Here is a 24,148-nt window from a genome sequence, read left to right as displayed (position 1 = left end):
AGAGAAAGAGAGAGGGAGATTACAATTACATTTTGACGTGACTTATACCTTTGAGAGAAAGAGAGAGAAAGTGGGAGAGAGAGAGGGGGGGTGTGAAGGAGATAAAAGGAGGGAAGAGAGAGAGAAAGAGGGAGGGAGAGAGACGGAGGGGGAAGGAGAGGGTAACGAGAGAGACAGTTGGACAGTTGAGGGAGAGAGAGTGAGAAGAAGTGGAGAGAAAGAGAGAGGAAGATAGACGAAGAGTAGGAGGAGAGGGGGAGAGGGAGGGATGGGAGGAGAGGAGATGGAGGGAGAGACAGTGGGGGAGAGAGCGAGAAGAAGTGGAGAGAAAGAGAGAGGGAGATAGAAGAAGAGTAGGAGGAGAGGGGGAGAGGGAGGGAGGGGAGGAGAGGAGATGGAGGGAGAGAGAGAGTGGGGGAGAGAGCGAGAAGAAGTGGAGAGAAAGAGAGAGGGAGATAGAAGAAGAGTAGGAGGAGAGGGGGAGAGGGAGGGGAGGAGATGGGGGAGAGACAGTGGGGGGAGAGAGCGAGAAGAGGTGGAGAGAAAGAGAGTAAGCGATAGAAGGAGAGTGGGGGAGGGGTACATGGAGAGAGGGAGAAGAGGGATAGATAGGGGAAGAGAGGTAGAGAGGAGGGGAGAGGGGAGAGGAGGGAGGGAAGAGGAAGAAAAGGGGGAGCGGAGAGTGGAGGTGGAGAGAGGGAGAAGAGGGATAGAGAGGGGAAAACAGAGAGAGAGCGGAGAGAGGCAGAGAGGAGGGAAGAGGGAGAAAAGGAGGAGAGAGAGGAGGAGAAGAGAGGGAGAAGGGGGAAGGAGGGGAGAGAAAGGGAGAGGAGGGGAAGAGAAAGTGGAAAGAGGTTAGAGAAGAGGACTGGTTTTTTTTTGTGAGAGCTGAGAAAGTTCTTGACTTATACCTTTGCTCATCCCACTGGCGGCTTTCAGATTGTACGATGTGATGATGTCATGTTCCCAGTCGGGGGGCAAGGGTCAGATTTCCTTATTGATTATTTATCTAAAACATATGATCGCAAATGTTGAACCGGGTCATTTCTATCAGAGATTCCTATAACCTGCTATATTACAATAAAACTCTGCACTTAAACATCATCTGTATTAAATATTATCGGTGCATAGAGTGTTGTGAAGTCATCAGAGCCTCAGCGGTATCACAGTGTGCGCCACATCTGGGCCTTTGTGTCACATCCTGTGTAAACTCAGTCATTACAGGAGGATTGTGAATCTTCAGCAATAATAATACGGAACAGAAAGAAGTTAGATCATCCGTCTGCGTGAGCCTGGAGGTGCGTCTAGAGGTTACAACACACATCTCTCACATTTCAGAAACAGGATCAATGCGTCTGTCTGCAAAACAACAACACATCCAAGTTTTATCTCTTATGCTGAACTCTGTAAAGTGTTATCAGAAAGATAAATGAGCGATGACTGCAACGGGGAGAAGGAATCTACAAGTCAGTGCATCATACAACTCCTCTTTATGTTGCAAACACTACCTGGAATGGCAACAGGATTTACTTAGTCATTCAGAATGGAGATACTGCCTTTTTAGCCCTATCTTAAATTAGATAAACTTCTAATAAAGCGCATTATGCAACTTTTCTTGTGATGGGTCTGTTCCCTGCTTGTCACTATGGAAAGATTAGTGGTTTACCTCGATTATGTTCCTTAAAATGACACCACAAAGCCAAGTTGCAGGTCATATCTGTGGAAAGACAAGCTCAAGACGAATGCATGTTCTTAAGGTATTTTTGAACAATAAAAACATGTGTGATTGAATAAGTGAAAAGTAAAATGCCATTCTGTAGAGGACTGAGTGACATCTCCGTGGAAACAAGTAGATATACTGGACGCTACATAGTGCAGCTTTAACTCAAACCAAATATCTCTTTCTTTTTGTGTTATAGAGCAAAGCTGACACGTATACGGCCCACTATTACAAAAGCATAAATGGTATATAGTTTGTCTTGCCATCTGTCTCCTTCAATAATGCAAAGACAATGGGTAATATCTAATTATGCCTTTAAACTAGGCAGTCATGTGAAACGTTAGCCTGTTTGCTCACAACATGGACATAACCCTCAAGTATGTTTTGATGAAGACAAAGAGGACATTTAGCGCTGGTTTTGCATTAAGACTATAACAATATTTGTGTTCTTAATGCCACGTTTGAGCAGAAAACATGGAATGCAGGAAATTCAAAGTCAACAGCAGAAGAATTTCATTAGTGTCTCCCCCAGAACACAAAGAGGAGTGATCCGTGATGAAAGTGGGAGAGCGGGGTTGTGTATTTGGGTGAGGACTGAGGAGTGGGACTCAAGGCGGTGGGCTCAGGTTGCACCTTCCCCTCCCTCTCCCCGGACACCAACGTCTGCTCCTGTTACACTGCACACAAACACTGAGGACTGCGGCGAATCTACTCCAAATCTCTCTTGTGAACGCTCTTTTATTCCAAGTGCAATCAGTGCAATTAAATATGTTGTTTTAAAACTGTCAGAGATGGGCATCCAAACAGTATCCAATGTAGATACTCATTTCAGCAGGTTGTATCTGGACTTTTGTGATGTATATTAGAGACGGATGGTTAAATACATTGAATAAACTATCAATTAGTTCTCTAATACTCAACAAAAGAAATTCTTGGAAGCCAAACCCTGTGCATTGATTAGTCAACGAAAAGAGGGTGTGGCATGCAAAGAAGCTCTCCAAATGTCATGATCCCTGTCGGTCCTGCCCCTTTTTGCACCTCCCCACTCCCTCCTGTGTCTGAACCTGAAGCTGGGCGGAGATTTTTGGCTCCACCCGTGCACACCTGGGAAGGATAAGAGGAGCCAGAACCTGACACCCAGCGCCAGATTGTCCGCGTATCTTTGTGGTACTCCTTGCTTGGCTCCGTTCTTGTTTTTGCGCTGTTTGGAATTTACTTACTGGATATTCTTACTCCTCACCAGATCCTGCTCCCTGGACCTGCTCCGCCCCCTCCCGTTTCCGACGCTGCTCATCCCCACCGGTGCTGTCCGCTCTGTCTCAGACCCTGCTCCTCACGCTCTCACCTTGGACAACGGCACTCTCCCCAATTCAGCATTTGATCTACCGTCAATTTGCACTTCTGTCCTAAATAAACACTGTTAAACTATTCCCCGAGTTCTGTCTTTTTGGTCCCCCTTGCCCGTTGTTATGACAACAAATGTTTACGATCAGAAATGGAAATCTGTATTGTAAAATAAAAATTGTCTCAACTGAGCAAAAAGTTTTTAGAGAAGAAGTTTCGTCACTCATCCAAAAAGCTTCTTCAGTTGATTGATTGATTGGTTTTATTAAGAGTTAGTGCCAAGAGAAAAGAATAATCATGTTTACTACATGTACATTGTAAACAAAAGAAAAGCACAGTTCTGGTCAGATAACTGGTGAACACTGACTCATATTTTGCATAATCATTCTAACGGGTGCTCTCATATCTATTAGCACACTGGCTATCACTATTGTTTTCCTTGTTTTGATTTACGTCTGAGGATGAGGTTATAAATATAAGATAGATGACATCTAAAGCCCCCCATTTCTCTTCAAAGATGGATCGTCTTTCCTAACAAAAGCTGCCTCTTTAACTCCCCTCTCAAACATTTCTTTTGGCTAAGATCTCTCTGTATTATAAGAAAAAAGCACATTAAACTGTCATGTCACTCTTAAAACTAACAGCTAACTTACTCCATGCTTCTTTATCAAAGTCATTATCACCTAATAGAATGATTGATCGATTAATAAAAGATTTGGTTGACTAAAACACCAATGTCCAGTCAATCGATTGAATCCCTACAGACCTACTGAAGTTTCCATTGTTCAGTTCAAGTGCAATCAGAAAAAAACCTCTATAAACAATGAATAACCAACAGTAACTGACACAAAAACTCGTAAGTATCCAATCTAGATGCTCATTTAAATCATGTAAATTCACAATGTCTCCATCTTCCCTTATCCTCTGCATCCTCTTGTCTGAAACCAAATAATTTCATACTGACTTTATACAATCCAAAAACAAACTAGGGTTTTTCTGGACGTCCGGCCTGGCAATAAAATCAACATCCTTTTTCCAGTGTATCCCTCCTTTGCACCAAACCATCTCAATCTGGCCAATACCAATAGACAGAAAGTGTTTGAATCATTTAGATCTAATAAATAAAATAAATAAAAAGTAAAAAATGACAAATGACCTTGTTTAAGTCACTGTGGTTCATCTAAATAGTTTTACAGTGCTGCAAGTTCCTGTCATCCTTTGCTTTGACTCTCTCTCCTGCTCTCTCTATTGTTTTCCGTTTTCCCTTCAAAAACAGTTCGGTACTTTTTAAATATTTTTTCCCATTCATCGTACTTCCTCCACTCTGCCCCTCTCCATCTTCTCTCAGCTAAAAACAGTGTTTCTTTCACTACCTGTAAACTGCGTCACGTCCTCTCCCACTGCGGCCTCGAAAACATGCTGCAGAAAGGGAAATCTGAGTTCAAATATTACACTTGTGTCGAGTTCATTTTGTTATTTAGACGTTTTAACTTATCAAGAGCAATTTGTCTAATCCGCTGGCAGATCATTTTGTTTTCTAAGTGTGTAACTTTGGAAAATTATATAAATGCCTGTCACTTTAATAAGCCATGTTTGCACTGTTGTTCTGATGCTGCAGTTGTACATATTTTCTACCTCTGAGTATTTTATTTTATTCTTTTTTAACTTTGTGCATGCTCTTATTTATATTTATTCAGTGTTTTTATGTTGCACTTTATCACCACAGTAAGTTCCTAGTTTGTGAGTTGTGTTCACTGGCGATGGCAATAAAAGTCTTCTGATTGTGAAATTTTTTGATGGAGGGTTCACTGCAAGTTCCACAGTATTTACATTACATTACCGGTAATTTATCTTAACGGTTACAAGTCAGATCTGTGGAGAGGCAAGCCTGGTTATTAGGGCTAAAGAAATTCTTGGTCGACTAAAAACGATGAGATGTCGATCGATTAGTTGACAAAAAAAGTGGGTGTGGCAAAAATCTCTCAAGACTATTATGTATTTCTATGTATCTGACCCAAACTGCACTTACAAGACGACACCTGCAGGGGGAGTTCATGCAAAAACTACTATTTATGCAGAAAAAAGTACTAGGAAACAGTGTATTTATATATTAAATGTGTATGTAAATGTAGTTTAATCTGCATTTTAACATATAAATACCACATTTTCAGGTAACTCCCTCACTCACTTAACTAATCTTTTCTGCTGTTGTCCCATTTAAATCCTTATGATCTAAATAAAATCATTAGTCAATCAATGCAAATTTTGGTCGCTCCACTGACCAATTAATCAACTAAGCAAATAAAGGGGTACAGTTCTACAGGTTACAATAAGAAAGCATGTTTTTCAACGTATTTTGGAGCAATAAAACATTTGGAGTAGAATATACTGGATAAAAAAGAAAGATGTGTTTATTAATGCCAAACTGTGACCCTCTCCCTGAAAGTGGTGCACCTTTAAATAGGATAAAAATAATGGACTGAATTTGACAAACACACAAACAAAACAAGCACAACAGTTGGATCCGCTAACTAAATAAACTTATTCAATCCTCCTCATTTTATCCAACACAGTTATAATCCATTTTTTGCAGTGCTCGTCACATGCACATTCACATTTCCCCTGTGGTTTCCTCTGTCCTGCTTGAACAGTGAAAACACACAGAGGCATTGGCACTTGTGCTGGGCCCCGGGCGCCCTGTGTTATGACAAACACTCCTAATAGATAATAGGACGTGTCACAGTCAGTCTGCCTCACTCCCTCAATTACCCCCAATACAGTAACACGCAGGCCCGGGCAGCTCCTGCATTCATCTGCATTAAAGCCTGTTTTTACTGCCCCAAGGAGACGCAAATAAAAGCAACGCAACAGATGGACAGGAACAAACAGGAGAAAGACGCCAACAAAATAACATAACAATATCCAATACACAAAATCTGGTCTGTACCGGAAAAGCGTAATACAAATGAATACAATTTGTGGTTATCAGTGAGGAATGACTGTAACTTATAACTGCTGTAGAGAATGAAAAAGGACATAAACTCCAGGGATGGAAAGGGACAAACAGGAGAAAAAAGCCAACAAAATAACAGGACAATATGCAGTACACAAAATCTGGTCTGTACAAGCAACTTTACAATGTGTCAGAAGAGATCAACACTGTATAAATGTATTTAAAAGGGACGACTTCATACACTGACTGATTATGTCACTTGTGTGTTGAGCTTTGATACAGGAGCTTTTAATACAAGATCACATGATTGTATAAGTCTAAGGACTGACCACACCAGAACTGAGAGGAGAAAAAGGGCTTTTGGCTGTTTGGCTTCATAAAAATGGAATATATTACATGGACAAGCAAAACTAGACATTAAACGCAATTTAACAATCTGGTGATAAACATTTATACTCACTCCTGTTCTTGTTTTAATGTTTTAAATGGACTTTTGTTTGTTTTTTTGTTTGTATTTTTCTGTATTTTGAACAGTGCGCCCATGAAAAGGAGAGTCTGAGATTGATGACGGATTGAAATAAGGAAATTATGATGAAAAAAATGATAGTATTATTAAATCTAACTCTAGTGTATGCAAAAAACTACCAGCCCAGGAAAAAACTGTTAATATTGCAGGATTTGTTATGGCATAGCTAGTAAAAATGATGACTACTGTTACTATTTAAATCTTTCTCGGACTGTTTTACTTTAATGTTTATATAGGCCTGTCACGATAACATATTTTGAAGTTTGATACATATTGCTTAAGTAAATATAGTCGATAAACGATAATATTGAAACTAATGCCACTGGCACAACAACCCAAGAGCGGATTTAAAGCACAAAAACTATTCTAAATCTACAATATTGTTAAAAAATCATGAACTGCAATAAATAAACAGCAGATTGAAACACTTTAGTCCTTAGTTTGCATCTGTAATGAGTCATAGAAGTGATTAATCCAAGCTTTTTCATCTTAAATCTTATCATATAGCCAGAAATAACCAAAAAAATCTATGTTTATAACTTAATTCACTTCAATAAAACAGACAAAAAGTGTGATTCAGTTCAGAGAGTGCTCACTGTCAACACCAGGAGCAGCAACATCTGACAGAAACCTGAAATCTCAACTGACGAACTAATACAAGAATCCCGTGCACTTCAGAACATGTTTGCAGAGGTTTAAACAAGATCATAAAAAGACAGGATGTATTGTTCATCGGACATTGAATTATCCCAATAATTGTAGGTTTTGCGATTTGATTGAGATATTTCGTACAGCTGTAGACATCCGTGTCCCGGGGTTACGGCGAGGTGAATATAAACCAATGAGTCAGGCCCGGGCGTCACAGGACTTCTATTAGCACCACTGGCACAAGCAGAGCGCACATGCTGCCAGCGACCAAATCAGTCTTAACACCGAGACTATCGCACAGACAGACAACAGGAGGCGATTGAAGTACAGAGATGGGCCGGTCCTGCCAAATTATCAAGGGGGACAAGTCAAGAGGGCGTGTGTCCCCCTCCACTTAACGAAAGAGGCAGGAAAGTGTCAGATATGAAGCTGCACTGCAAAAACCGGACACGAGCATCACTTCAAATCAAAATATTCATCTTAAAAAGTTATTTGGACACGTTTTTTCATGGGAGTTTCTGGATTGTTTCAGAACATTATATTTTATCTCAAGGTTTAAGTACTGGCATTGGACCTAACCCACTGTAAGATTGATTTTCTTAATTTAAGCTTTTTAATATTGAAACTGGTCCAAAAGACCATAAACCAAGTCAAATTATATAGTTTTCTCCCGCATTATAGTCTCAATCAGCCTTGTGTTGCCATGTTGGGTTGTGGGTTGTCATACTATATTGTACAATGTAATTCTATCTATGTATTGTTTTATTTCACTACCTACTATTGCGAAGAACTTTGCGATTTATGTAAAATGGTAAAATAAAAAAAATGTGCTTAAAGGTTCTATTTTACACATATCTTGAGCTTTAAGGCATGTTATAATGTTGTTACTTCGTCAAAAACAGACCTGGAGTTGTGTTTTGTTTCATTCACACATGTATGAGTAACTCTTTATTATTAGTACGTCTACATCTCCAAAGCTCAAAACGCTCTGTTCCACTTTGTGATGTCATGAAGTGCTAGTTTTCAAGTTAATAGCTCCTTTTACCTTTAGTTTAGTAGACATTGGCAATTCCAGGTCTGAAATCAATTCTCAAAATGATTTTAGTTGTGTAAGCAGTTTAAAAACACAGTGGAGCACTTCCTGTATCACCACATGATGACATCACTAGGTAGATCAGAGTGTTTTCCGTTTGAGAGAAGAACACTCTGATCCTGCCTAAATCTGCAGGGTTAAACATGAAACAAAACACAACTCCAGGTCTGTTTGAGATGAGGAAACATTATAAAATAGGTCACAAATTGGCTTAATATGAGCCTTTAAATCTTACACATACTCAGGTTTTATTTGTAAATGCATCTAACCTGTTCAAAACTAGTTCACTTTAATAACGGTAGGTAATCCTTTTTGCTATATCTGTTATCACGGCCTCTGTAGCTTCACTCGAGATAAGCCAGCTACAAGTGTCCCATTGGAAACAACAGAAGCAGCCACGTGTATTTATACCACGCGAATCAAATTTAAACCCAGGGAGCATCCAGTTTCTGTTTATTTAATGATGCCCTTTCTACGTTCAACAGATGTATCGCACTTAAGCAAAGAGAGCGATCCTTCAGACGAGCTCTATTTTGGTATTACTTACGGCCACTATGATTAGACAAAACCCAAGAGGAGAATGTAAAAGGGTTGTAAACTAAATCAGGAAGCTGTTATTTGATTCCCGAGGCTAAGAAAAGAGCTCAAATCTGTAACTTTCCATATGTTGTTTTCCAGAATCCCACTGATTGATTTACGCTCGAAACAAAGCGAAGATAGAGGATGGTCACATGAACGTCTGCAGCTAATTTAAAGCAGGCGTAAGGCAGCGAAGGTGGAAAGTGTGTACGTTTACAAAGTGCGCTACTCTTAAAGCTTGTATGGTTACCTAAAAAGTTTGCAAGTGTGTTCAGAGAAGAAGGGGGAACGCATTGGGAATACCACATCAAATCAAAAGAAATATAGATAGCAGGTGTTGATTGATAGCTCTGCACGCTGTTGGCTGTTTAAACTTTATCTAAAGACGGTACTGTGCGGAAAAGAGGTGAAGACTGGGGAGAGGAATTCAGCGCAGAGCCAGGAACCCGATGATGCTTACTTCAAATAATCCAATCCACAAAAATATGAATTCTTATCCCAAGTTTTTATGCAAGAAAATTGGATAATGCAATCGACTGACTTAATCGGCCCAGTTCTACTTCTAATACAGTATTTCAGTCGTAAACAATGTGTAGTCAGGAAACCGTTCACTTTGCTCATCGTATCTCTCTCCGGGATCTAAAGTTTAATTGAGTGAAATCAGGCGTCGCATTCCAGTGAAACCTGAGTTAGTTTGAGATCACCCTCCGTTCTCACCTATGTATGTACAGCGAGCACGCCTGTCTGCTCCTCTGAAAACATGTGAGCATTATTGGCAAAAATGAGAATCTCTGTATTTGTTGAAGGCTCCTGATACAATAATCTGATGATATGTTTGTAATCCATCAGAAATGTGAGAAGCGTGCCTGGAACTGCCTAAATTAAGGTTCAAGTGTCAAAGAAAAAGTGAATGTGCTTTCAACACAAAGAGAAGAAATATCACATTATACCCTTGTTTGAAAGATTACATGTTTTTGCAAGTAAATTCTGCTATTTTTACAGGTTTTTTTAAATCCAGAATACATACTTTTTTAATACTTTATGAAGATGTGAGTCTGGTCACCTGTGAATCTCACCGGGCGTGATTGACAGGTGGATTAGCCAATCAGAGACACACATTGTTCATCCATTTCGTTGGGAAAAATAAACAAACAAACAAACAAAAAAATCATGGAACTGAAAAATGTTGTGGATTTCTGCAGAATCAGTGAGCGAAGCACTAAACTCCGCTAATCTGAGGTGAGATAAGATTGATTTTATTTGTAAATTATAAGTGACCAATGAGCTCCTTCATTTCACATGTGTCACTGAAAAAAACAAATATGATTGGACGATCACGTTTGACGAGGCTTGAGACGCAACGGAGGACATGGACCAGACAGATATCAATAAAAATATGAAAAATACAGAGAGAGGTCATTCTGGATTTACCAAATTATACAAAGCAAAAAAGTAATATCTGAGAAAGTGAATTGTTTAACCAAGAACATTGTGATTTAAGTACATTTTATTTGTAAAATGTATTCACTGAAATGATTTACCAATGAAACAATATATTTTTCAGTTCAATTTAAGTAACATAACATTTGTTTTCTTAAGAGTAAATTGCTGTTGTATTTTTTGTACATGTTATTAGTGCACTGCTAAAAACATCTATTACGATCTACGTAGATAATGTTACTTATTCAAGCCATTTTATCTTACCTGGAGATCACTTTTTGTGGTTTAGGCATTGCATTCACTCTCATTTTACATAACTTCAAAACAACAAGGTCGATATTACTCTGCGTAGACCCACTTCTACTGACTTCACTTCCAATCAAACTCTCACTATGCAGCTCTGAGGACTAAAGGCCCAAATGTCACCCCAGTTCACAAAGTTTAGGGAGATGATAATTACGTGTGAAGTGCCACTGTGGAGGTGTGTATTCATGTGGAGGCCAAGTGTACACAGTCTTTATTGAGGAGCTCAGGAGTGGGAGCAAGAAGTTTCCATCCGACTAAGTGCTCAAGGACAACTGGCTTGTGTTTGAGGCTGGGAATGATCTGTCTATCGTGAGCGTGGATCTGACAATATGGAGGCGCTCATGTAAAAATCACTTGGAGCTAGGAAATATGTAAGTTAGGACTGTGTAATCAATGACATTTTGAATCAGATCGATAGCCAATATTTTTAAATCTTCAACGATCAGCTTGGGGCTTGATGTACAGCCAGTCCAATGTGGTTTGGAGCAGAGTTTAAGAATAAATTGTGCTGTTTTTGTATGTTGACAGGCATTGATTAAAACTCTGTGTGGTTTGTGTTCATGATATTAAGATTTGAAGTACTGATTCGATTTTAATAGAAAAAAAATTGCATGGAGAGTTGTGATCAAGCACTAGCAGGAAATAAACGGTGATGAATTGTTGTGTCATAATCCCTCTGCTCTACCTTCGGAATGAAAAATAAAATAGTATATTTAACATGTGACTTCTAACTATAGACTAAGTTGTGAGAATGTTGTTTCACTTAGCAACCATAATACACCACAGAGGAGGAAAGGAAGAATTTTTAGTATGTCGCAACATGGAGAAAAGTTCCAAAATATTTTAGTGCAGTTTAGTAAATAAGGTTCTAGAGTGTCACCACAAACATATTTCATCCAAAGTTCCAGCTTGACAATCCAAGACAATTTTTTTTGCTTTGTTTTTTTGTCTTTTTGCCAACTGACAGTAGAGTATTTTACTTTCAATGGGGTATTAACTGCTAACGTATAACATATTTAGATCACTACGTTACCTTTTGTGCTGTGTTTTTCGAAAGCAACGTATTAACATGTTTTATAAGTTCCACCTCCTCCCCTCCCTTTGCTCTTCGCGCAAAATCACTCCCCCTTCAGAGTACTATTGCAAACAAAATCAGCGTGCATCCAGCTAATAGAACTACTATGCATCACATTAGGTTTGTCAAGTTGCTGTGTACAGGTTTGTATCCTGCTTTTTTGCATATTTATGGAGAATTGTAGTGTGGGAGCATGGATAGCGTAGGCTTGAGAGACCGCTAAATTACTTAAACATGCAAAGATGACATCTAAAACCTCATATTTTTGATGAGGGAACAACATTATAACCTGGTAAAAAGCTTTCAATCTATTTTGCTTCATACCCTCTTTAACAATATGGAGCTGGGTTATTTTATTATTTCCATATTTTCAACCTCTAGTTTAACATATATAAAGAAGGGGTATACAAATTGTACCAATGTAACCAACCTGTGAAAAGCATCTCCTGTATTCCTTCTCGGACCCGGAGCACCTGTAGACGACTCTGCCTCTGTCTTGCCCCGCCTCTGCTCCTCCGTACGGAACGCTTGGATTCTGCAGCGGATAAACATTCCCAGTGGGCAGTTGGTGCTCCCTCTCCCAGTTGACATGATTTGGACGATGAAGGGGCGGGGCGTAGGGCGACCCAGGTGAGTCTGGGTGCGACTGTGGAGGTACAGGCGGGGGAGGAGCCGTTACGCTATTCCAGTCAAATTGCCTACGAGTAACTTGATAAGGAGGTACTCTTTCACGTGCTCTTGTGTTGGAATACGCCTGTCGGACAACGTGGCGGGACGGTTTTCGGGTTGTAGTGGTTGTAGTGGTCATCTCCTCTGTGGAAGGTGCCACTGTGTTATCTTCATCATCTCCAAAAAGCGCCTCTTCTTGCTCGTTGTTTTTGTTGACATCCAGATCGGGCGTTAAGGAAGGCGCGATATCAGTACCGTTAGCAGTATGTCTGGCTTGTCTGTTTTGGCGATGAAGCGGCAAAGAGAAGGGGACTCTGCCATATCCGAACTGACCCGGGCGGATTGGCGAAGACCTGAAATATGATTTTTAAAAAGCAAAAAAATATTAAAAACATAAGGAGACATAGAAACATAAGGCGTGTGTTTTCTGTCGAACTCAATTCTAATCATCATATAGTCAGCAGAATATACCAAGGGTCATTTTACAAGATATAAACCAGAACTGTTGATGTAATGGTTCAATGGATGCCAGACGCAAAAAGGAGTAAATCTGTGAAACCATCCAAGAAAATCCCAGCTTTTTGGCTCACAGATATTATTAAACAAGATGGTAACGTATGTCATGGAGTGTGGGACAAATTCACCATCGACCTCACATCACTAGGGTCAAACGCAAAAGGAATTCATCTTTCAACATAATTGTAGTAAATATTAGATTAGATTTTATTTGCACATACAAGTAAAAAACATTTGGACAAATACAAAACAAATTTGCTGTGCAGGAGAGAGACATTTAACACCACCTCCCCTAAAACATGTTTCTAGCACGCCAAACAGGAACAGGCAACAGGCTAAAATATCTAACGAGGTATCTAAGTTTTATTTTAGATTATAAGACAATTTGAAACTTTTGAGGAGTACATTTTGATAGCTGGATATAGGCACTCACCTTCTCGCAGCCGCAGCAGCTCCAGCTTCTCGATTGGTGGAAACAGAGCGCCTGTTCCCGCCTCCTCCTGACCTTGCGGCCGAAGGATTGTTGGGCCTCCTCATAACCCGTGGGGGCTGGTTGTTATAATTTTGTGAAGCAGATTGATAAGGTGATTGATAAGCTGGAATACGATCCTGATTTGTGGGTGAGAAATCTGGTTGATAAAGAGAGGCGGATGGATTTGGATTGGGATTGGGCTGCACTGGGACGGCTGCTCCTCCCCCACTCGCCGGAGTGTTCCTGTAAAGAGGAAGTCCCTGGTTGTGATTGTTGGGGTAGGGAGAGGCGTGATAGGGCACGTGTTGCCCGGGGTGATGGGGAGAGTAAAAAGGGCGCAGAGGTGAGCTGACAGGAGTCCTGACGCCTCCAGGTACATATCCTGCCCAGTTTGGTGGAGAGTGGGAGAGGGGCGAGCGTTGTGGAGGGGGAGGGGCCAAACACTTCCTGGTCCTCTGGGATACGCCCACTCCACAGGTCTGCGAGCATTGAGACCACTCCCCCCAAAAAGACCACACGCCCTCCGCTGTCTCCGCCTCATACACCTGCCTGGACCTCCGAGCGGCCACCTGACACACAAAAGAGTTAAATTACACATTTATCATAAGCAACACATTCACGACGTTGTCAGTGGGTAGTAGGCCGGGCTTTACGGACAGCTGAGAGAAAACTTTACAAAGAACAGCGTAACAAAAGGTCATCTGTATTTGAAGTAACCCATCCATCAACACCACCTTTCAGCTTTCAGGGCTGCATTTGCTCGTGAGAGGCCCTGGTCTGTCTCCTGCTCTCCTGCTATGAGCCGTATGCAAGCCCCTTCTATTCACCACATGAAAGTTCCAACACAAAGCCAAACTAAGCTACAACTTTAAGGAACTCTTATTTAAGCCAGCACTTAACAGGAGTATCTTTCAAAAACAAGACCGCCGCTTCTCAGAAATCTAAATTAATGTTTACACTCCCCTCATCCAGCCATAACTCAAATACTGCCGCAACAGGGTCAAATCTGCTTAGTTTGGCAAAATATTGAAGAAGTACATAGAGTTGCAAAAATATGGCAGTTGCAAAATCCCAAATCATGAAGGGTGCATTTCTTAAGAGCAAGTGTTTCATAGATGAGTAGCCGTCTCTGGAGTTTCCTTCCTCCTTGTCTCTGCGGGTCGTGCACTCCGCCCGGGTCACCTGACAGAGCAGATGTCTTTAGATGTGCTGGAGGTCAGGGTTGACATTGGCTCTTTTTGTGTTTGTGTACATGTGTTTGAGAGGCTGACCGCGGGTGCCAGCTTGGACCATTGATTGCTTCCCCTGCTGCGAGTGATAAATGTTCCTGTTTTATTTTTTTTGCGCTGACTCTGGCCTGGCCGAATGACCCCTGACAGAAGAGCTCAACAAACAGGTCTTTTCACAAGAAGCAGAAAAACACATTTCACTACAAGTTTATATAATGCAGGCAGGCTTAGAGGAAAACGTAACCTGCTTATGCACTTTGTCCCGTGGGAGGATATAGCTAACATTTTTGTCAAAAGCCGCATCATATCTTGCTCCTGAATGCCTTCTGTGTGCTATCAGTATCAGTAAATTTTAGAGATTGACGAATTGTTGAGGTTTTTATGAGCAAAAATCTATTTATTTTTTGGCATACCAGTCAAAATTGAAAACCTATCGATCTATCAACGTGCTTTTATACACACCGCATTGTGAAAAGGTCCAGGATATGGCATTAAACTATCAAACTATCTATCTATCTCCATGAGGACAAGATGAAAATGAAACCACCAGGTCACTTTATAGGTCAGCTCTACGGAGAGGCATGCACACACAAGGCAAGATTGCATGTTTTTCCAGTTATTTTTGAGCAATGAAAACACCTGTAATTAATTAATGTCATAGAGTGGAACATTCCAGGCAAAACAACAACAACAACATCTCCATGGAGACAAGTCGACGGAGGAGAAAAGTTATATAGAGCAGTTATAAATACTTTTGCTTGTGGATCAATAAAAAACGAAGAATGGAAAGATTTTACAGTGAAATTAAAGTGCAAAAGGAAAGCTAATATGTACGGCGTGTGTTCTTGGGGGTGGGTGTGCCATAATGAGTGACATCAAACGGGACCGACCGACAGAACAGAGGCCGTAACGAGCCTGGTGCAGTGACCCTACAGCCGGCAGCCTTGACCCCCGGAGCTACTGCTTAGACTCAGGCCACACTGTGCCACCACACACAGACAAAACACAGCAATACACCACCACTCTAATCCCTACTACGCAAATTCCTCTCATTTCTCAACACCGAATATTGGGTTACGCTCTATTCTTAAGAAGTATGCGCGGAGCCGTGCGTCCGCTGGGGGCCCCTGTAATCACTGGCACCTTTCACCCCTCCATAGAGATGCTGTCATCTGCGAGGATCCCAGTCACTATGAGCTAATGACTCACCTTCCTCTTGGCAGCTTTGGTCACGGAGGTCACGGCCACCACACAGCCCCACAGCGCATAGAGCCTGCAGGAAAGTAAAAATAAAGTTAGTACAGAAGTTTATTACTATAGAGGTAGGTACCATTTAAAAGTACCATTACGATACTAAATAAAAAGGTTTGGGTGCTACTGGTAGAGAAAAAGAATTGGAACCAAAGCTGATGCTGGAAGAATACTTATTCTTTTGATAACATGGTAAAATGGTCACATTCTTATATGGAGCTTATCGAGCTTCAAGGCACCTTAGAGCCTTTTACATCAAGGAAACACTCCCCCATTCACACACATTCATACATCAGTGTACGCAGACACTGGAGGGCAAGGTGGGTTAAGTGTCTTGCCCAAGAACACAATGACAGCATTCATCTGTGGGAGGCCAACCTGTGGGTCAGTGGATGTGAACGTTCAACCAATGAAATTTACATCGAAAGCAGAATTCAAACCGCCAACCTTCAGATCGGTAAACAAACACTCCACCAACTGAGCTACCCTCGACCAATAACATGTTTTGATGCCAAGTGGGTCCTGGGAGAGCACTATACAAAGTTACAAGGCAGTGTTCCCATGAATTAACAATAAAAACAACAGCTTTTCCCAACTACGAATGGAAATTATGAACATTGTAGCTTTGTCTGACATTCAAGTTGATGATTAATACAGGAATAGGTACATAAAACTAGGTATTGTTCTAGTACAAGGTTCCTGAAAACATGTAAAGGTACCCAGCTCTATGATTATATTTCATTGCGTAATTCCCTCCTGAATCAGTTTGTCCAAGTAAATGGGGCATACAATGATCAATTATGTAAATTTGTACATTTGCATAGCACTTTTTTACGAGCATGACCAGCCTCTCAAAGTGCTACAACTATGGATCATTCATTAATGGGGGAAAACTACTTCTGTTGCCCCACCTCCCCTGGGCAAGACAGACAGAAGCAAACCTGCCAAATCTGCAACATCAGCTCCTCCAACCTCCAACCACTCAATTAACTCATCCACCCACACCAGATTTATACACAGGCATAATGGGTGAAGTGTCTTGCCTAATAACAGAACATAAGTATGCCTTTGTTGGAGTTTAGGATTGAACTGCTGACCTGAGAGTTGGTTGGCGAAAGATCTAACCAGTAAGTCACTGCCACTCCAATATACACTACATAAGAATATGCTTATACCTACCCTATGACCTAATGTATGCTTATCCATGAATGTGTGCTTTATAGCTGTCATTTCCCCAAAGCAAGTATTCAGGTTTCAGTGAGTGAGTACCCCATCAACTGTTCCAGTGACCTCAGCAGACTTTACCAACCAATCATGCCAGCTTCCTTTCCATGAAAACTTCTTAAACGAGCTGGAAGGGCAAGAACTGCTTTAGTGTAATCAAGATTCATAGAGAAACTTTTGATCAAACTTCGAACAGTCTAAGATGCTTATAAAAATGAATGGCTTTAAACAGCAAGTACGTTTTTTTCTTGTATGACTGTGCACTCCCTAAAAAAAAAAAAAAAGAAGAGTACAGCAGGCACACAGCAGCTGAAACCAACATCTAAGGTACTGAGGTACTTTTATTTGAGGTTTGATGTTCAAAGTATGTGGTTTTGGGTCAGGCATGGTGTTCACTGTCGCCTCTAATTATGGACTTGTGCACTTCAATTTGACAGGAACATAAATACGCGCAGTCGGGATTAAAAGGTGCTATCTGGAAAAGTGTTTGAACATGTGAGCTAAACTTGTGACAAAAACGCACTTGCTGTAAAACGTTCCTAAAAAGTTTTTTGTAGTTGCGGTAAAGAGGCAAGTGGATTGGAAACAAGTGGCATCCCTGCACCGACCAACAGCATAACGTGATACTAAACAGCTCCCTCAGATGAATATCCGACTTCTCACCACGAGAAACTAACCATCACCGCAATCACCCGTCCACAAGCCACATGCAGGCAGTCTAATTGCTGCCTTCTCTCCGATGTGGTGCACCACCGTGGTCTCTGGAAGCGCTTCCCCACTGCAGACTACACAATTACCCCCGAAAAACACACACATGTCCCCGCACACAACAGAGCTGCTGAGGCCGAACTAACGACCCCCTACTCGGCTCCACGTTTCCCCGCTGACCGCTACAGTGGCACATTGAAGAATAAATTCAACAGAGGGAACAGGATAGAATAAGAGAGAGGAGAATAACTAATAAATAAATGCATAAATACAAAAAAACAACACAGAAATGACTAAACGCTGAGTTGCGCGTCGTGCGTAAAACGTGCGTAAAACTGTGCCAACTTTTAAAATGTCTTCAAAAGTTGCAAAAAAGTTATTAAAAGTTCAACAGTCCATTTAAATACAAGACACAAATTCCCCATAAGGTACAGGAAGGTAAAGACACAACAGGTTGGTGTAGTTTTTGTTCTGTGTTACCTGAAAAGTACAGCGAACCGCATGCTCCGATAAGTCAACCACGTCTTCAACTTTCTCGGTCCACTAAAAACACTCCTGTCCTCTTATGTGCGGTTTTATCCTTAACAGTTCCCAAAGAAAAGTGTGGTCAAACTCCTCTAAAGCGTTGCACTTCTATCCACTCCTCCTTTCTCTGTCTTTCCCTCCAGTCTGTGCGTGTCCCTTTCCTCTCCGCTGTCACACTCACTCCCCGTGATTTTTGGGAGCGCGAGGGCAAAGTGGGAGGCTCTCTCGCACTCTCTCCCGTTCACTCGGCAGTATTTGGTGTTGGAGGGTGGTGTGGGTGGGTGCGGTGTGGGTGGGTGCGGGGGAGGGGGGGGGTCCCTTATTATGAACTAGTGTGACACCGAGCAGCCAGGGGTCCACGAGCGGTGGGGAGGCGCGCACAAACCCGACAGATTACACAACTCTCTCTCTTTCCCTCGCACTCTCTTTGCTCTATAGGCTATGACTAAGCTATAATAACTCCTCTAGCCGCTTTCTGAGTTGCTCAATCGGACGTAAGAATACCCATTGTGTTATTTCGCTCTGATCAGAAGTAATCATTCCGTGATTGTCGGAAACGGCTCCGGGTTGGCACCGTCTCCACACCAAGGACGCATATTTGTCTGGGAGCGAAAAACTGCACCGTCCTGCCAAGAAATTCACAATACAGTAATACTATTTTCTACCCAAAGTTACTCTCATTTCTAATTTACAACCAATAAAATGTTTACAGCTTGTTGTTTTGATAAAATGAACTCACATATTCTCACATTTACAGGCTTTATCAATTAGGAGTAAATAAATATACCCTAGAGATATGACACTTGGGAAGGGCTGTGTGTGCGTATGCGCCCTAAAGCAGATGTGGAAAGTGTTTCCCATGCAGGCAGACATTTGGAGAATTTGTAATTTGGCTGAGAGAAAAAGAGAGAGAGGGAAAGAGAGAAAGAGAGAGAGAGAGAGGAGGAGAAGGAGGGGATCCCAGTCAAAAGTTCTTTGGTAAATCGGAGTGTGCAGCCAAACAGAGCCACAGCAGGAGGTGAGGAGTGACAAAGAATGGAAAACTCTCAGATGGGATAAAGGATTAATACTGTATAATGGCTTCTACTAAATTGAGGAAAAGGACACACTGAATATTTAACTACACGTGGGAAAAACTACAACTAAAAATATAACACGTTTTTAGCAAGACAGACTCAGTATAATTCTCCATCCCAAATTAAAGCGTTATAGATGAAATCACAACATTCTATAGACAAGGGATGATAATATCGTTTATCATGATAAAAAAGGGTCAGCAATAATCGTTTGTGGGACATTTCATATAATCGTGAGAATCAGAATGTGCAGGCAAAAGCTACTTCTCCATGACAATCTCTTCTAGATAGTTTAAATATGGAACTTATTCATAATGTTTAAATTGTAATGATTGATGATATTTTTAAACTGTCAGCAACGTGAATGATTATCATGATATAATCGTTAATCGCAGTTATTTTGACCATAATAATCGTGACACCAAATTTCAACACCATCCCATGCCCATGGAGCCCGTACTATAGACCAATATCATTTAACACAGATGGGGGGATTTTCCTTGTGCAGTGAGGTCTGGGGTCTGGTCTATCACAGAAATTATCAGGCTAAACATTTGTGCATTTACCAGAGGTGGATGAAGTACACAATTCTGTTACTTAAGTAAAAGTACAGATACAGGGGCAAAAAGTTACTTAAGTAAAAATGAAAGAAAAATGAACAAAAATCTACTTGAGTAAAAGTAAGTACCCATTTAAAAATGTACTTTTAGAGTAAGAAGTATTTCACACAAGTGTTTAAAGTGTTAAATGTAGTGATACTGATAAAGAAATTATGCATATTTTAGTCAACCGTTACAATACGAATCAATTTTTAAGTTTTTCTCATGCATTTTGTGTATTTCTTTTCGTTTACTCTCAAAGTTTATTCAGAATGTTACGGCGAACATGGTTAAAAAAAACCCTCAAATCATATGACACTGATACTTGCTACTTTTCAGTCCTGTTCAAATGTAGTAAAGTAGAGAGTACAGATACTTGCTCTCAAATTTAGTGAAGTAAAAGTAAAAAGTATCCACACTAAGTAAAGTACAGATGCCTAAACATTTTACTTAAGCACAGTACTTTACTCCTTGTGCTTCGTTACCTTCTACCACTGACACTATTTTATGGCAAAGTACAAAGTTATCAATGGGATTAACTGTCTCTTGCCCCATTTGAGAGTCTGACATTATAGTATCTGAAAGTACCAAGTGCTACGTTTACTCTACACAAACAACGATAATGCGGTTTATTGCCCCGTTAGTCAAAGCTGCTAATTGTCACTCCTCTGTCACATTCAATAGTGATAAGATTTTTGCAGCCGCAGATGCCCTGAGGCGGACTGACAGATGTGGCTGCTTTTGACCACCACTAATCACTAAATAATGCAGTAAACAGGCAAGGTATAACTGAAGTGCCTTGCCCAAAGACACAACGACCAAGTTCTAGTGTGAGATTTGAACTATCACTATCAAGTCTGCAGCTTTACTCAACACTATGATGGTCCAAAGCATCAAAAATCAGATACTAATCAATGCTAAAACTAGTATAGGTTAAGCGGTACTACAAAAGTCACATTCAATACTAAAAAAGTCACATTCACAGGACAGAAATGAACCTTTCCTGAAGCTTTAGAAACAAAGTACTATGATTTAATGTTGAAAATCATCTTCTAAAGTCTAAACAAAGAGCGTGTTTTATTATTATCGTGGTATCGGAATCAGTATCTAACGCAGCATCAATTCACGAAACATTAGAGCAGCTATTATCGGTAGTTTGTGATCCTCGCTATTATGTTTTCAGGCAACTGCTTCAAATTTGTGTTGCGAATTTGAGTTTGTCGGTTTATGTCTGGCATCCCACATACATTTGAGAGAGAACTGGAGACTGCGGTCGGCCACCCTCCTTGACGTAAGACTCATCTGGATTAAAAGATTGAAAAGCAAAATATTAGCCAAGATTTTTCAAAGGGGTTCAAAGCGGAGCCTGACGATGATGTGTCACAGAGTAATTAAGATCTACGGAATTAGTACAAGATGTGAACTGGCCACTGAAGTCTTAATGATTTAAACGAGCGCTGTTCCCTCGGCGCCTGGTTTACATTAATTACTCTGATTCTGGGTTGTGCTGGGCGTATGACACAATAATATGTAGCGTATCATCAAAGCGGAGATGGAGTGAAGTGGACAGAGGACGGTAGGAGAAAGAGGAGAGATGAAAGCTTGCGGAGGAGAAAGGGAAGCTCTGTTCGTCCGGGCTGTATCTCACTCAGTACACTGTTTACCATTTCAATCTGCGCCCCGTCCCAAACGCTCACAAGAATCAGAGCCTTGTTCACAGACTCTCTTGTTACACTCTTGTAAGGAATATCTGCGTTTTACAACTTTGGGAAGCTTTACTTATCTCTATAAAGCATCCACATGAGTATTTTTCTACTTTCAAGGTAAATGGTCATGTTTTTGTATAGCACTTTTGCAGCTTCAAGGCACCCAGTCACTCATTCACACACATAAATCATAAATCATTGTGCGCAGACACCCGGGGCGAGGTGGGTTAGGTGCCTTGCTTAAGGACACAATGACTGCATCTGTGGGAGTAAGATTTGAACCGCCAACCATTGGATCAGTGTATTTATATATCAGATCTTTTTTTTTTGTTTAATCCTTAATGTTTGACTTGTTCCAAATGGTTTCAGTTTGTCTGTCCAATCCAGAATGATATCACTCTGTATATTTTTTTTTAATACAGATTGATATTAGTCTGGTCCCCACGTCCTTCGTTGCTTCTCAAACTCGGTCCAATCAGATCAGTTATTTTCAGTGACACATGTGAAACGAAGCTGCTCATTGGTCACATCATTTACAAATAAAATCACGTTTATTTCACTCCAAATTTACGGAGTTTAGTGTTTTGTTCATTGATTCTGCAGAAATTCTCGATGTTTTTCAGTCGCCCGTGATATTTTTTTCCTTTATTTTTTCCGATACAGTCAGACCATGCATGCCCCTGATTGGATAATCCACCTGTCAATCACATCAATTTGAAAAAGGGGAAATTCTCCAGAGTCACATCTTTGTAAAGTATTGAAGAAGTGTGTGTCCTGTATCCCATGCAAGGTTTTAATGGCATTTTAACTCATATTCTCTGCGTGTGGAGTAACAAAATAACACTTAAAAGTTAATAATTTATAATATCAAAAACCTTTACTCCACTTTCTCTTCAAAATAAGAAAATGTACGTGAACTTTTATTTTATTTTTTTGATAATTAGACCTACAAATGAATTATATTCCTAAAATGTAGCAGTCAACATAACTCAAAACGATATATATTTTGAATTCAACTCATTTTAAAGATGCACTGTGTAACTTTATGTTGAAGGTCAGCCATGCGCCAGTCTTTATGGAGTTAGTATATTACCCAGAATGTTCCTCAGTGTAGCATTAAACTTACCTATTGAGCATTTGTTGAAATACTTTAAGTTTTTTTTTTTTTAAACAAACATAAAACTACAATTAAATCATGTCGAAATATATTTGGCCTTTCTGTTTTTTAGCGTTTAACCCGATGAAAGCGAAGTATAACAAGTGAGTACATTCAAGTTCAAACTCACAGGAAGTTTCTGAGCGGACTTTCTTTCTTTCTTTTTTTTTTTTTTTTTGGACGACATTGGCATAATATGGACACGGCGATGGTGATGGAGATTAGGCACTTCAAAGCACTCTGTGAGCCAACAACTGGGGACTTAACCGCATTACAGTGGGCTTAAGATCAGATCTGCGGACAGATGGGAAAGTTACATGTAAAATGCGTATCAAGAATGAAACGCCTCTGAACGCTGAGCACAAAGGGACTGGGTGTGTGTCATTACTGCAGTGGATATCTTTGAAAACGTGTAAGATTCATGTCTATCAGAGCCTACAATTAGCTAGAGGTCATTGCCATAGTCCCCAGTGATCCAAAAAACACCTTTAGTCTCAAGTACCTCCCCCGAGCGCTTCTAAATCTCCCCTCTAAGTCTTTGAGTGGTGGGTAGTATGTTTAGTGTTTACTTAAGGGACTAAAGAAGAAACTGTACTTCTTAAGAGTAGTTTTAACACATCTTTGGTAAGTTCAAAATGAGGAATATAATGTTGTTTCCTCATCACAAACATACCTGGAGTTGTATTTTGCTTCATTCACACATGTTTAACATAAAACTCTCGCATAATTTGGCTCAGTTCTTCTCTCAAACGGAAAACACTCCTTGTTCCACCTTGTGATGTCATCAAGTGGTAATGCCAGGTGTGTTTTTAAACTCCATACACCTTCAGGAGAATCATTTGGATCATTTTAGACCTGGAATTGCCAATCTCTACTGAGCGAAAGGTAAAAGGTAGCCACTTCATGACATCACAAGGTGGAACGGAGCATTTTGGGCTTTGGAGATGTAGACAGACTAATAATAAAGAGTTACTCAAACATGTGTGAATGAAACAAAACACAACTCCAGGTATATTTTTGAGGAGGAAACAGGATTATAACATGTCTTAAAGTTCACAAGAGTCAATGCTGTGTAATATAGGACCTTTAAAGTAACATAACCTCTACTTGTAAATACTTTTTTGGCTCATCTTTAAGTCTATAAGTAAAGATTTATGTTAATATTGAGAGAAGATTGAAAAGTTTCTTGTCATTTACATATAAAGCATAGGTTTGGCTGTACAGCTTGATCCCAGCTTAATCCTGCTCAGTCTGGTCCTCTTCTAGTCCTGGTTTAGTCCAATTTAGTCCAATTCTTTTTGTCATGGGTGCAAGTGTGAGCACACCTGAACAT

The 24,148-nt window shown here is 40.4% G+C and overlaps 1 protein-coding gene across 1 annotated transcript in view; it reads right to left on the bottom strand.

Annotated features, from left to right (window-relative positions):
• Window positions 1–18,478, bottom strand: part of adamtsl4 (ADAMTS-like 4) — an 83,816-nt gene extending 65,338 nt beyond the window's left edge. The window contains exons 1-4 of the mRNA XM_033981039.2: window positions 18,234–18,478; window positions 15,780–15,843; window positions 13,303–13,910; window positions 12,115–12,706 (exon numbers count right to left, since the gene is read on the bottom strand). Of these exons, the coding sequence (XP_033836930.1) occupies window positions 12,115–12,706; window positions 13,303–13,910; window positions 15,780–15,843; window positions 18,234–18,256 (1,287 nt within the window). The 5' untranslated portion in view covers window positions 18,257–18,478. The remainder of the gene's footprint in view (window positions 1–12,114; window positions 12,707–13,302; window positions 13,911–15,779; window positions 15,844–18,233) is intronic.
• Window positions 18,479–24,148: the final 5,670 nt, after the last annotated feature.

This window comes from Periophthalmus magnuspinnatus, chromosome 16 (assembly GCF_009829125.3).
Source record: "Periophthalmus magnuspinnatus isolate fPerMag1 chromosome 16, fPerMag1.2.pri, whole genome shotgun sequence".
Classification (NCBI taxonomy): Eukaryota; Metazoa; Chordata; class Actinopteri; order Gobiiformes; family Gobiidae; genus Periophthalmus; species Periophthalmus magnuspinnatus.
The sequence above is the reverse complement of the archived record's forward strand: the minus strand, read 5'-3'. Positions and strand labels throughout refer to the sequence as shown.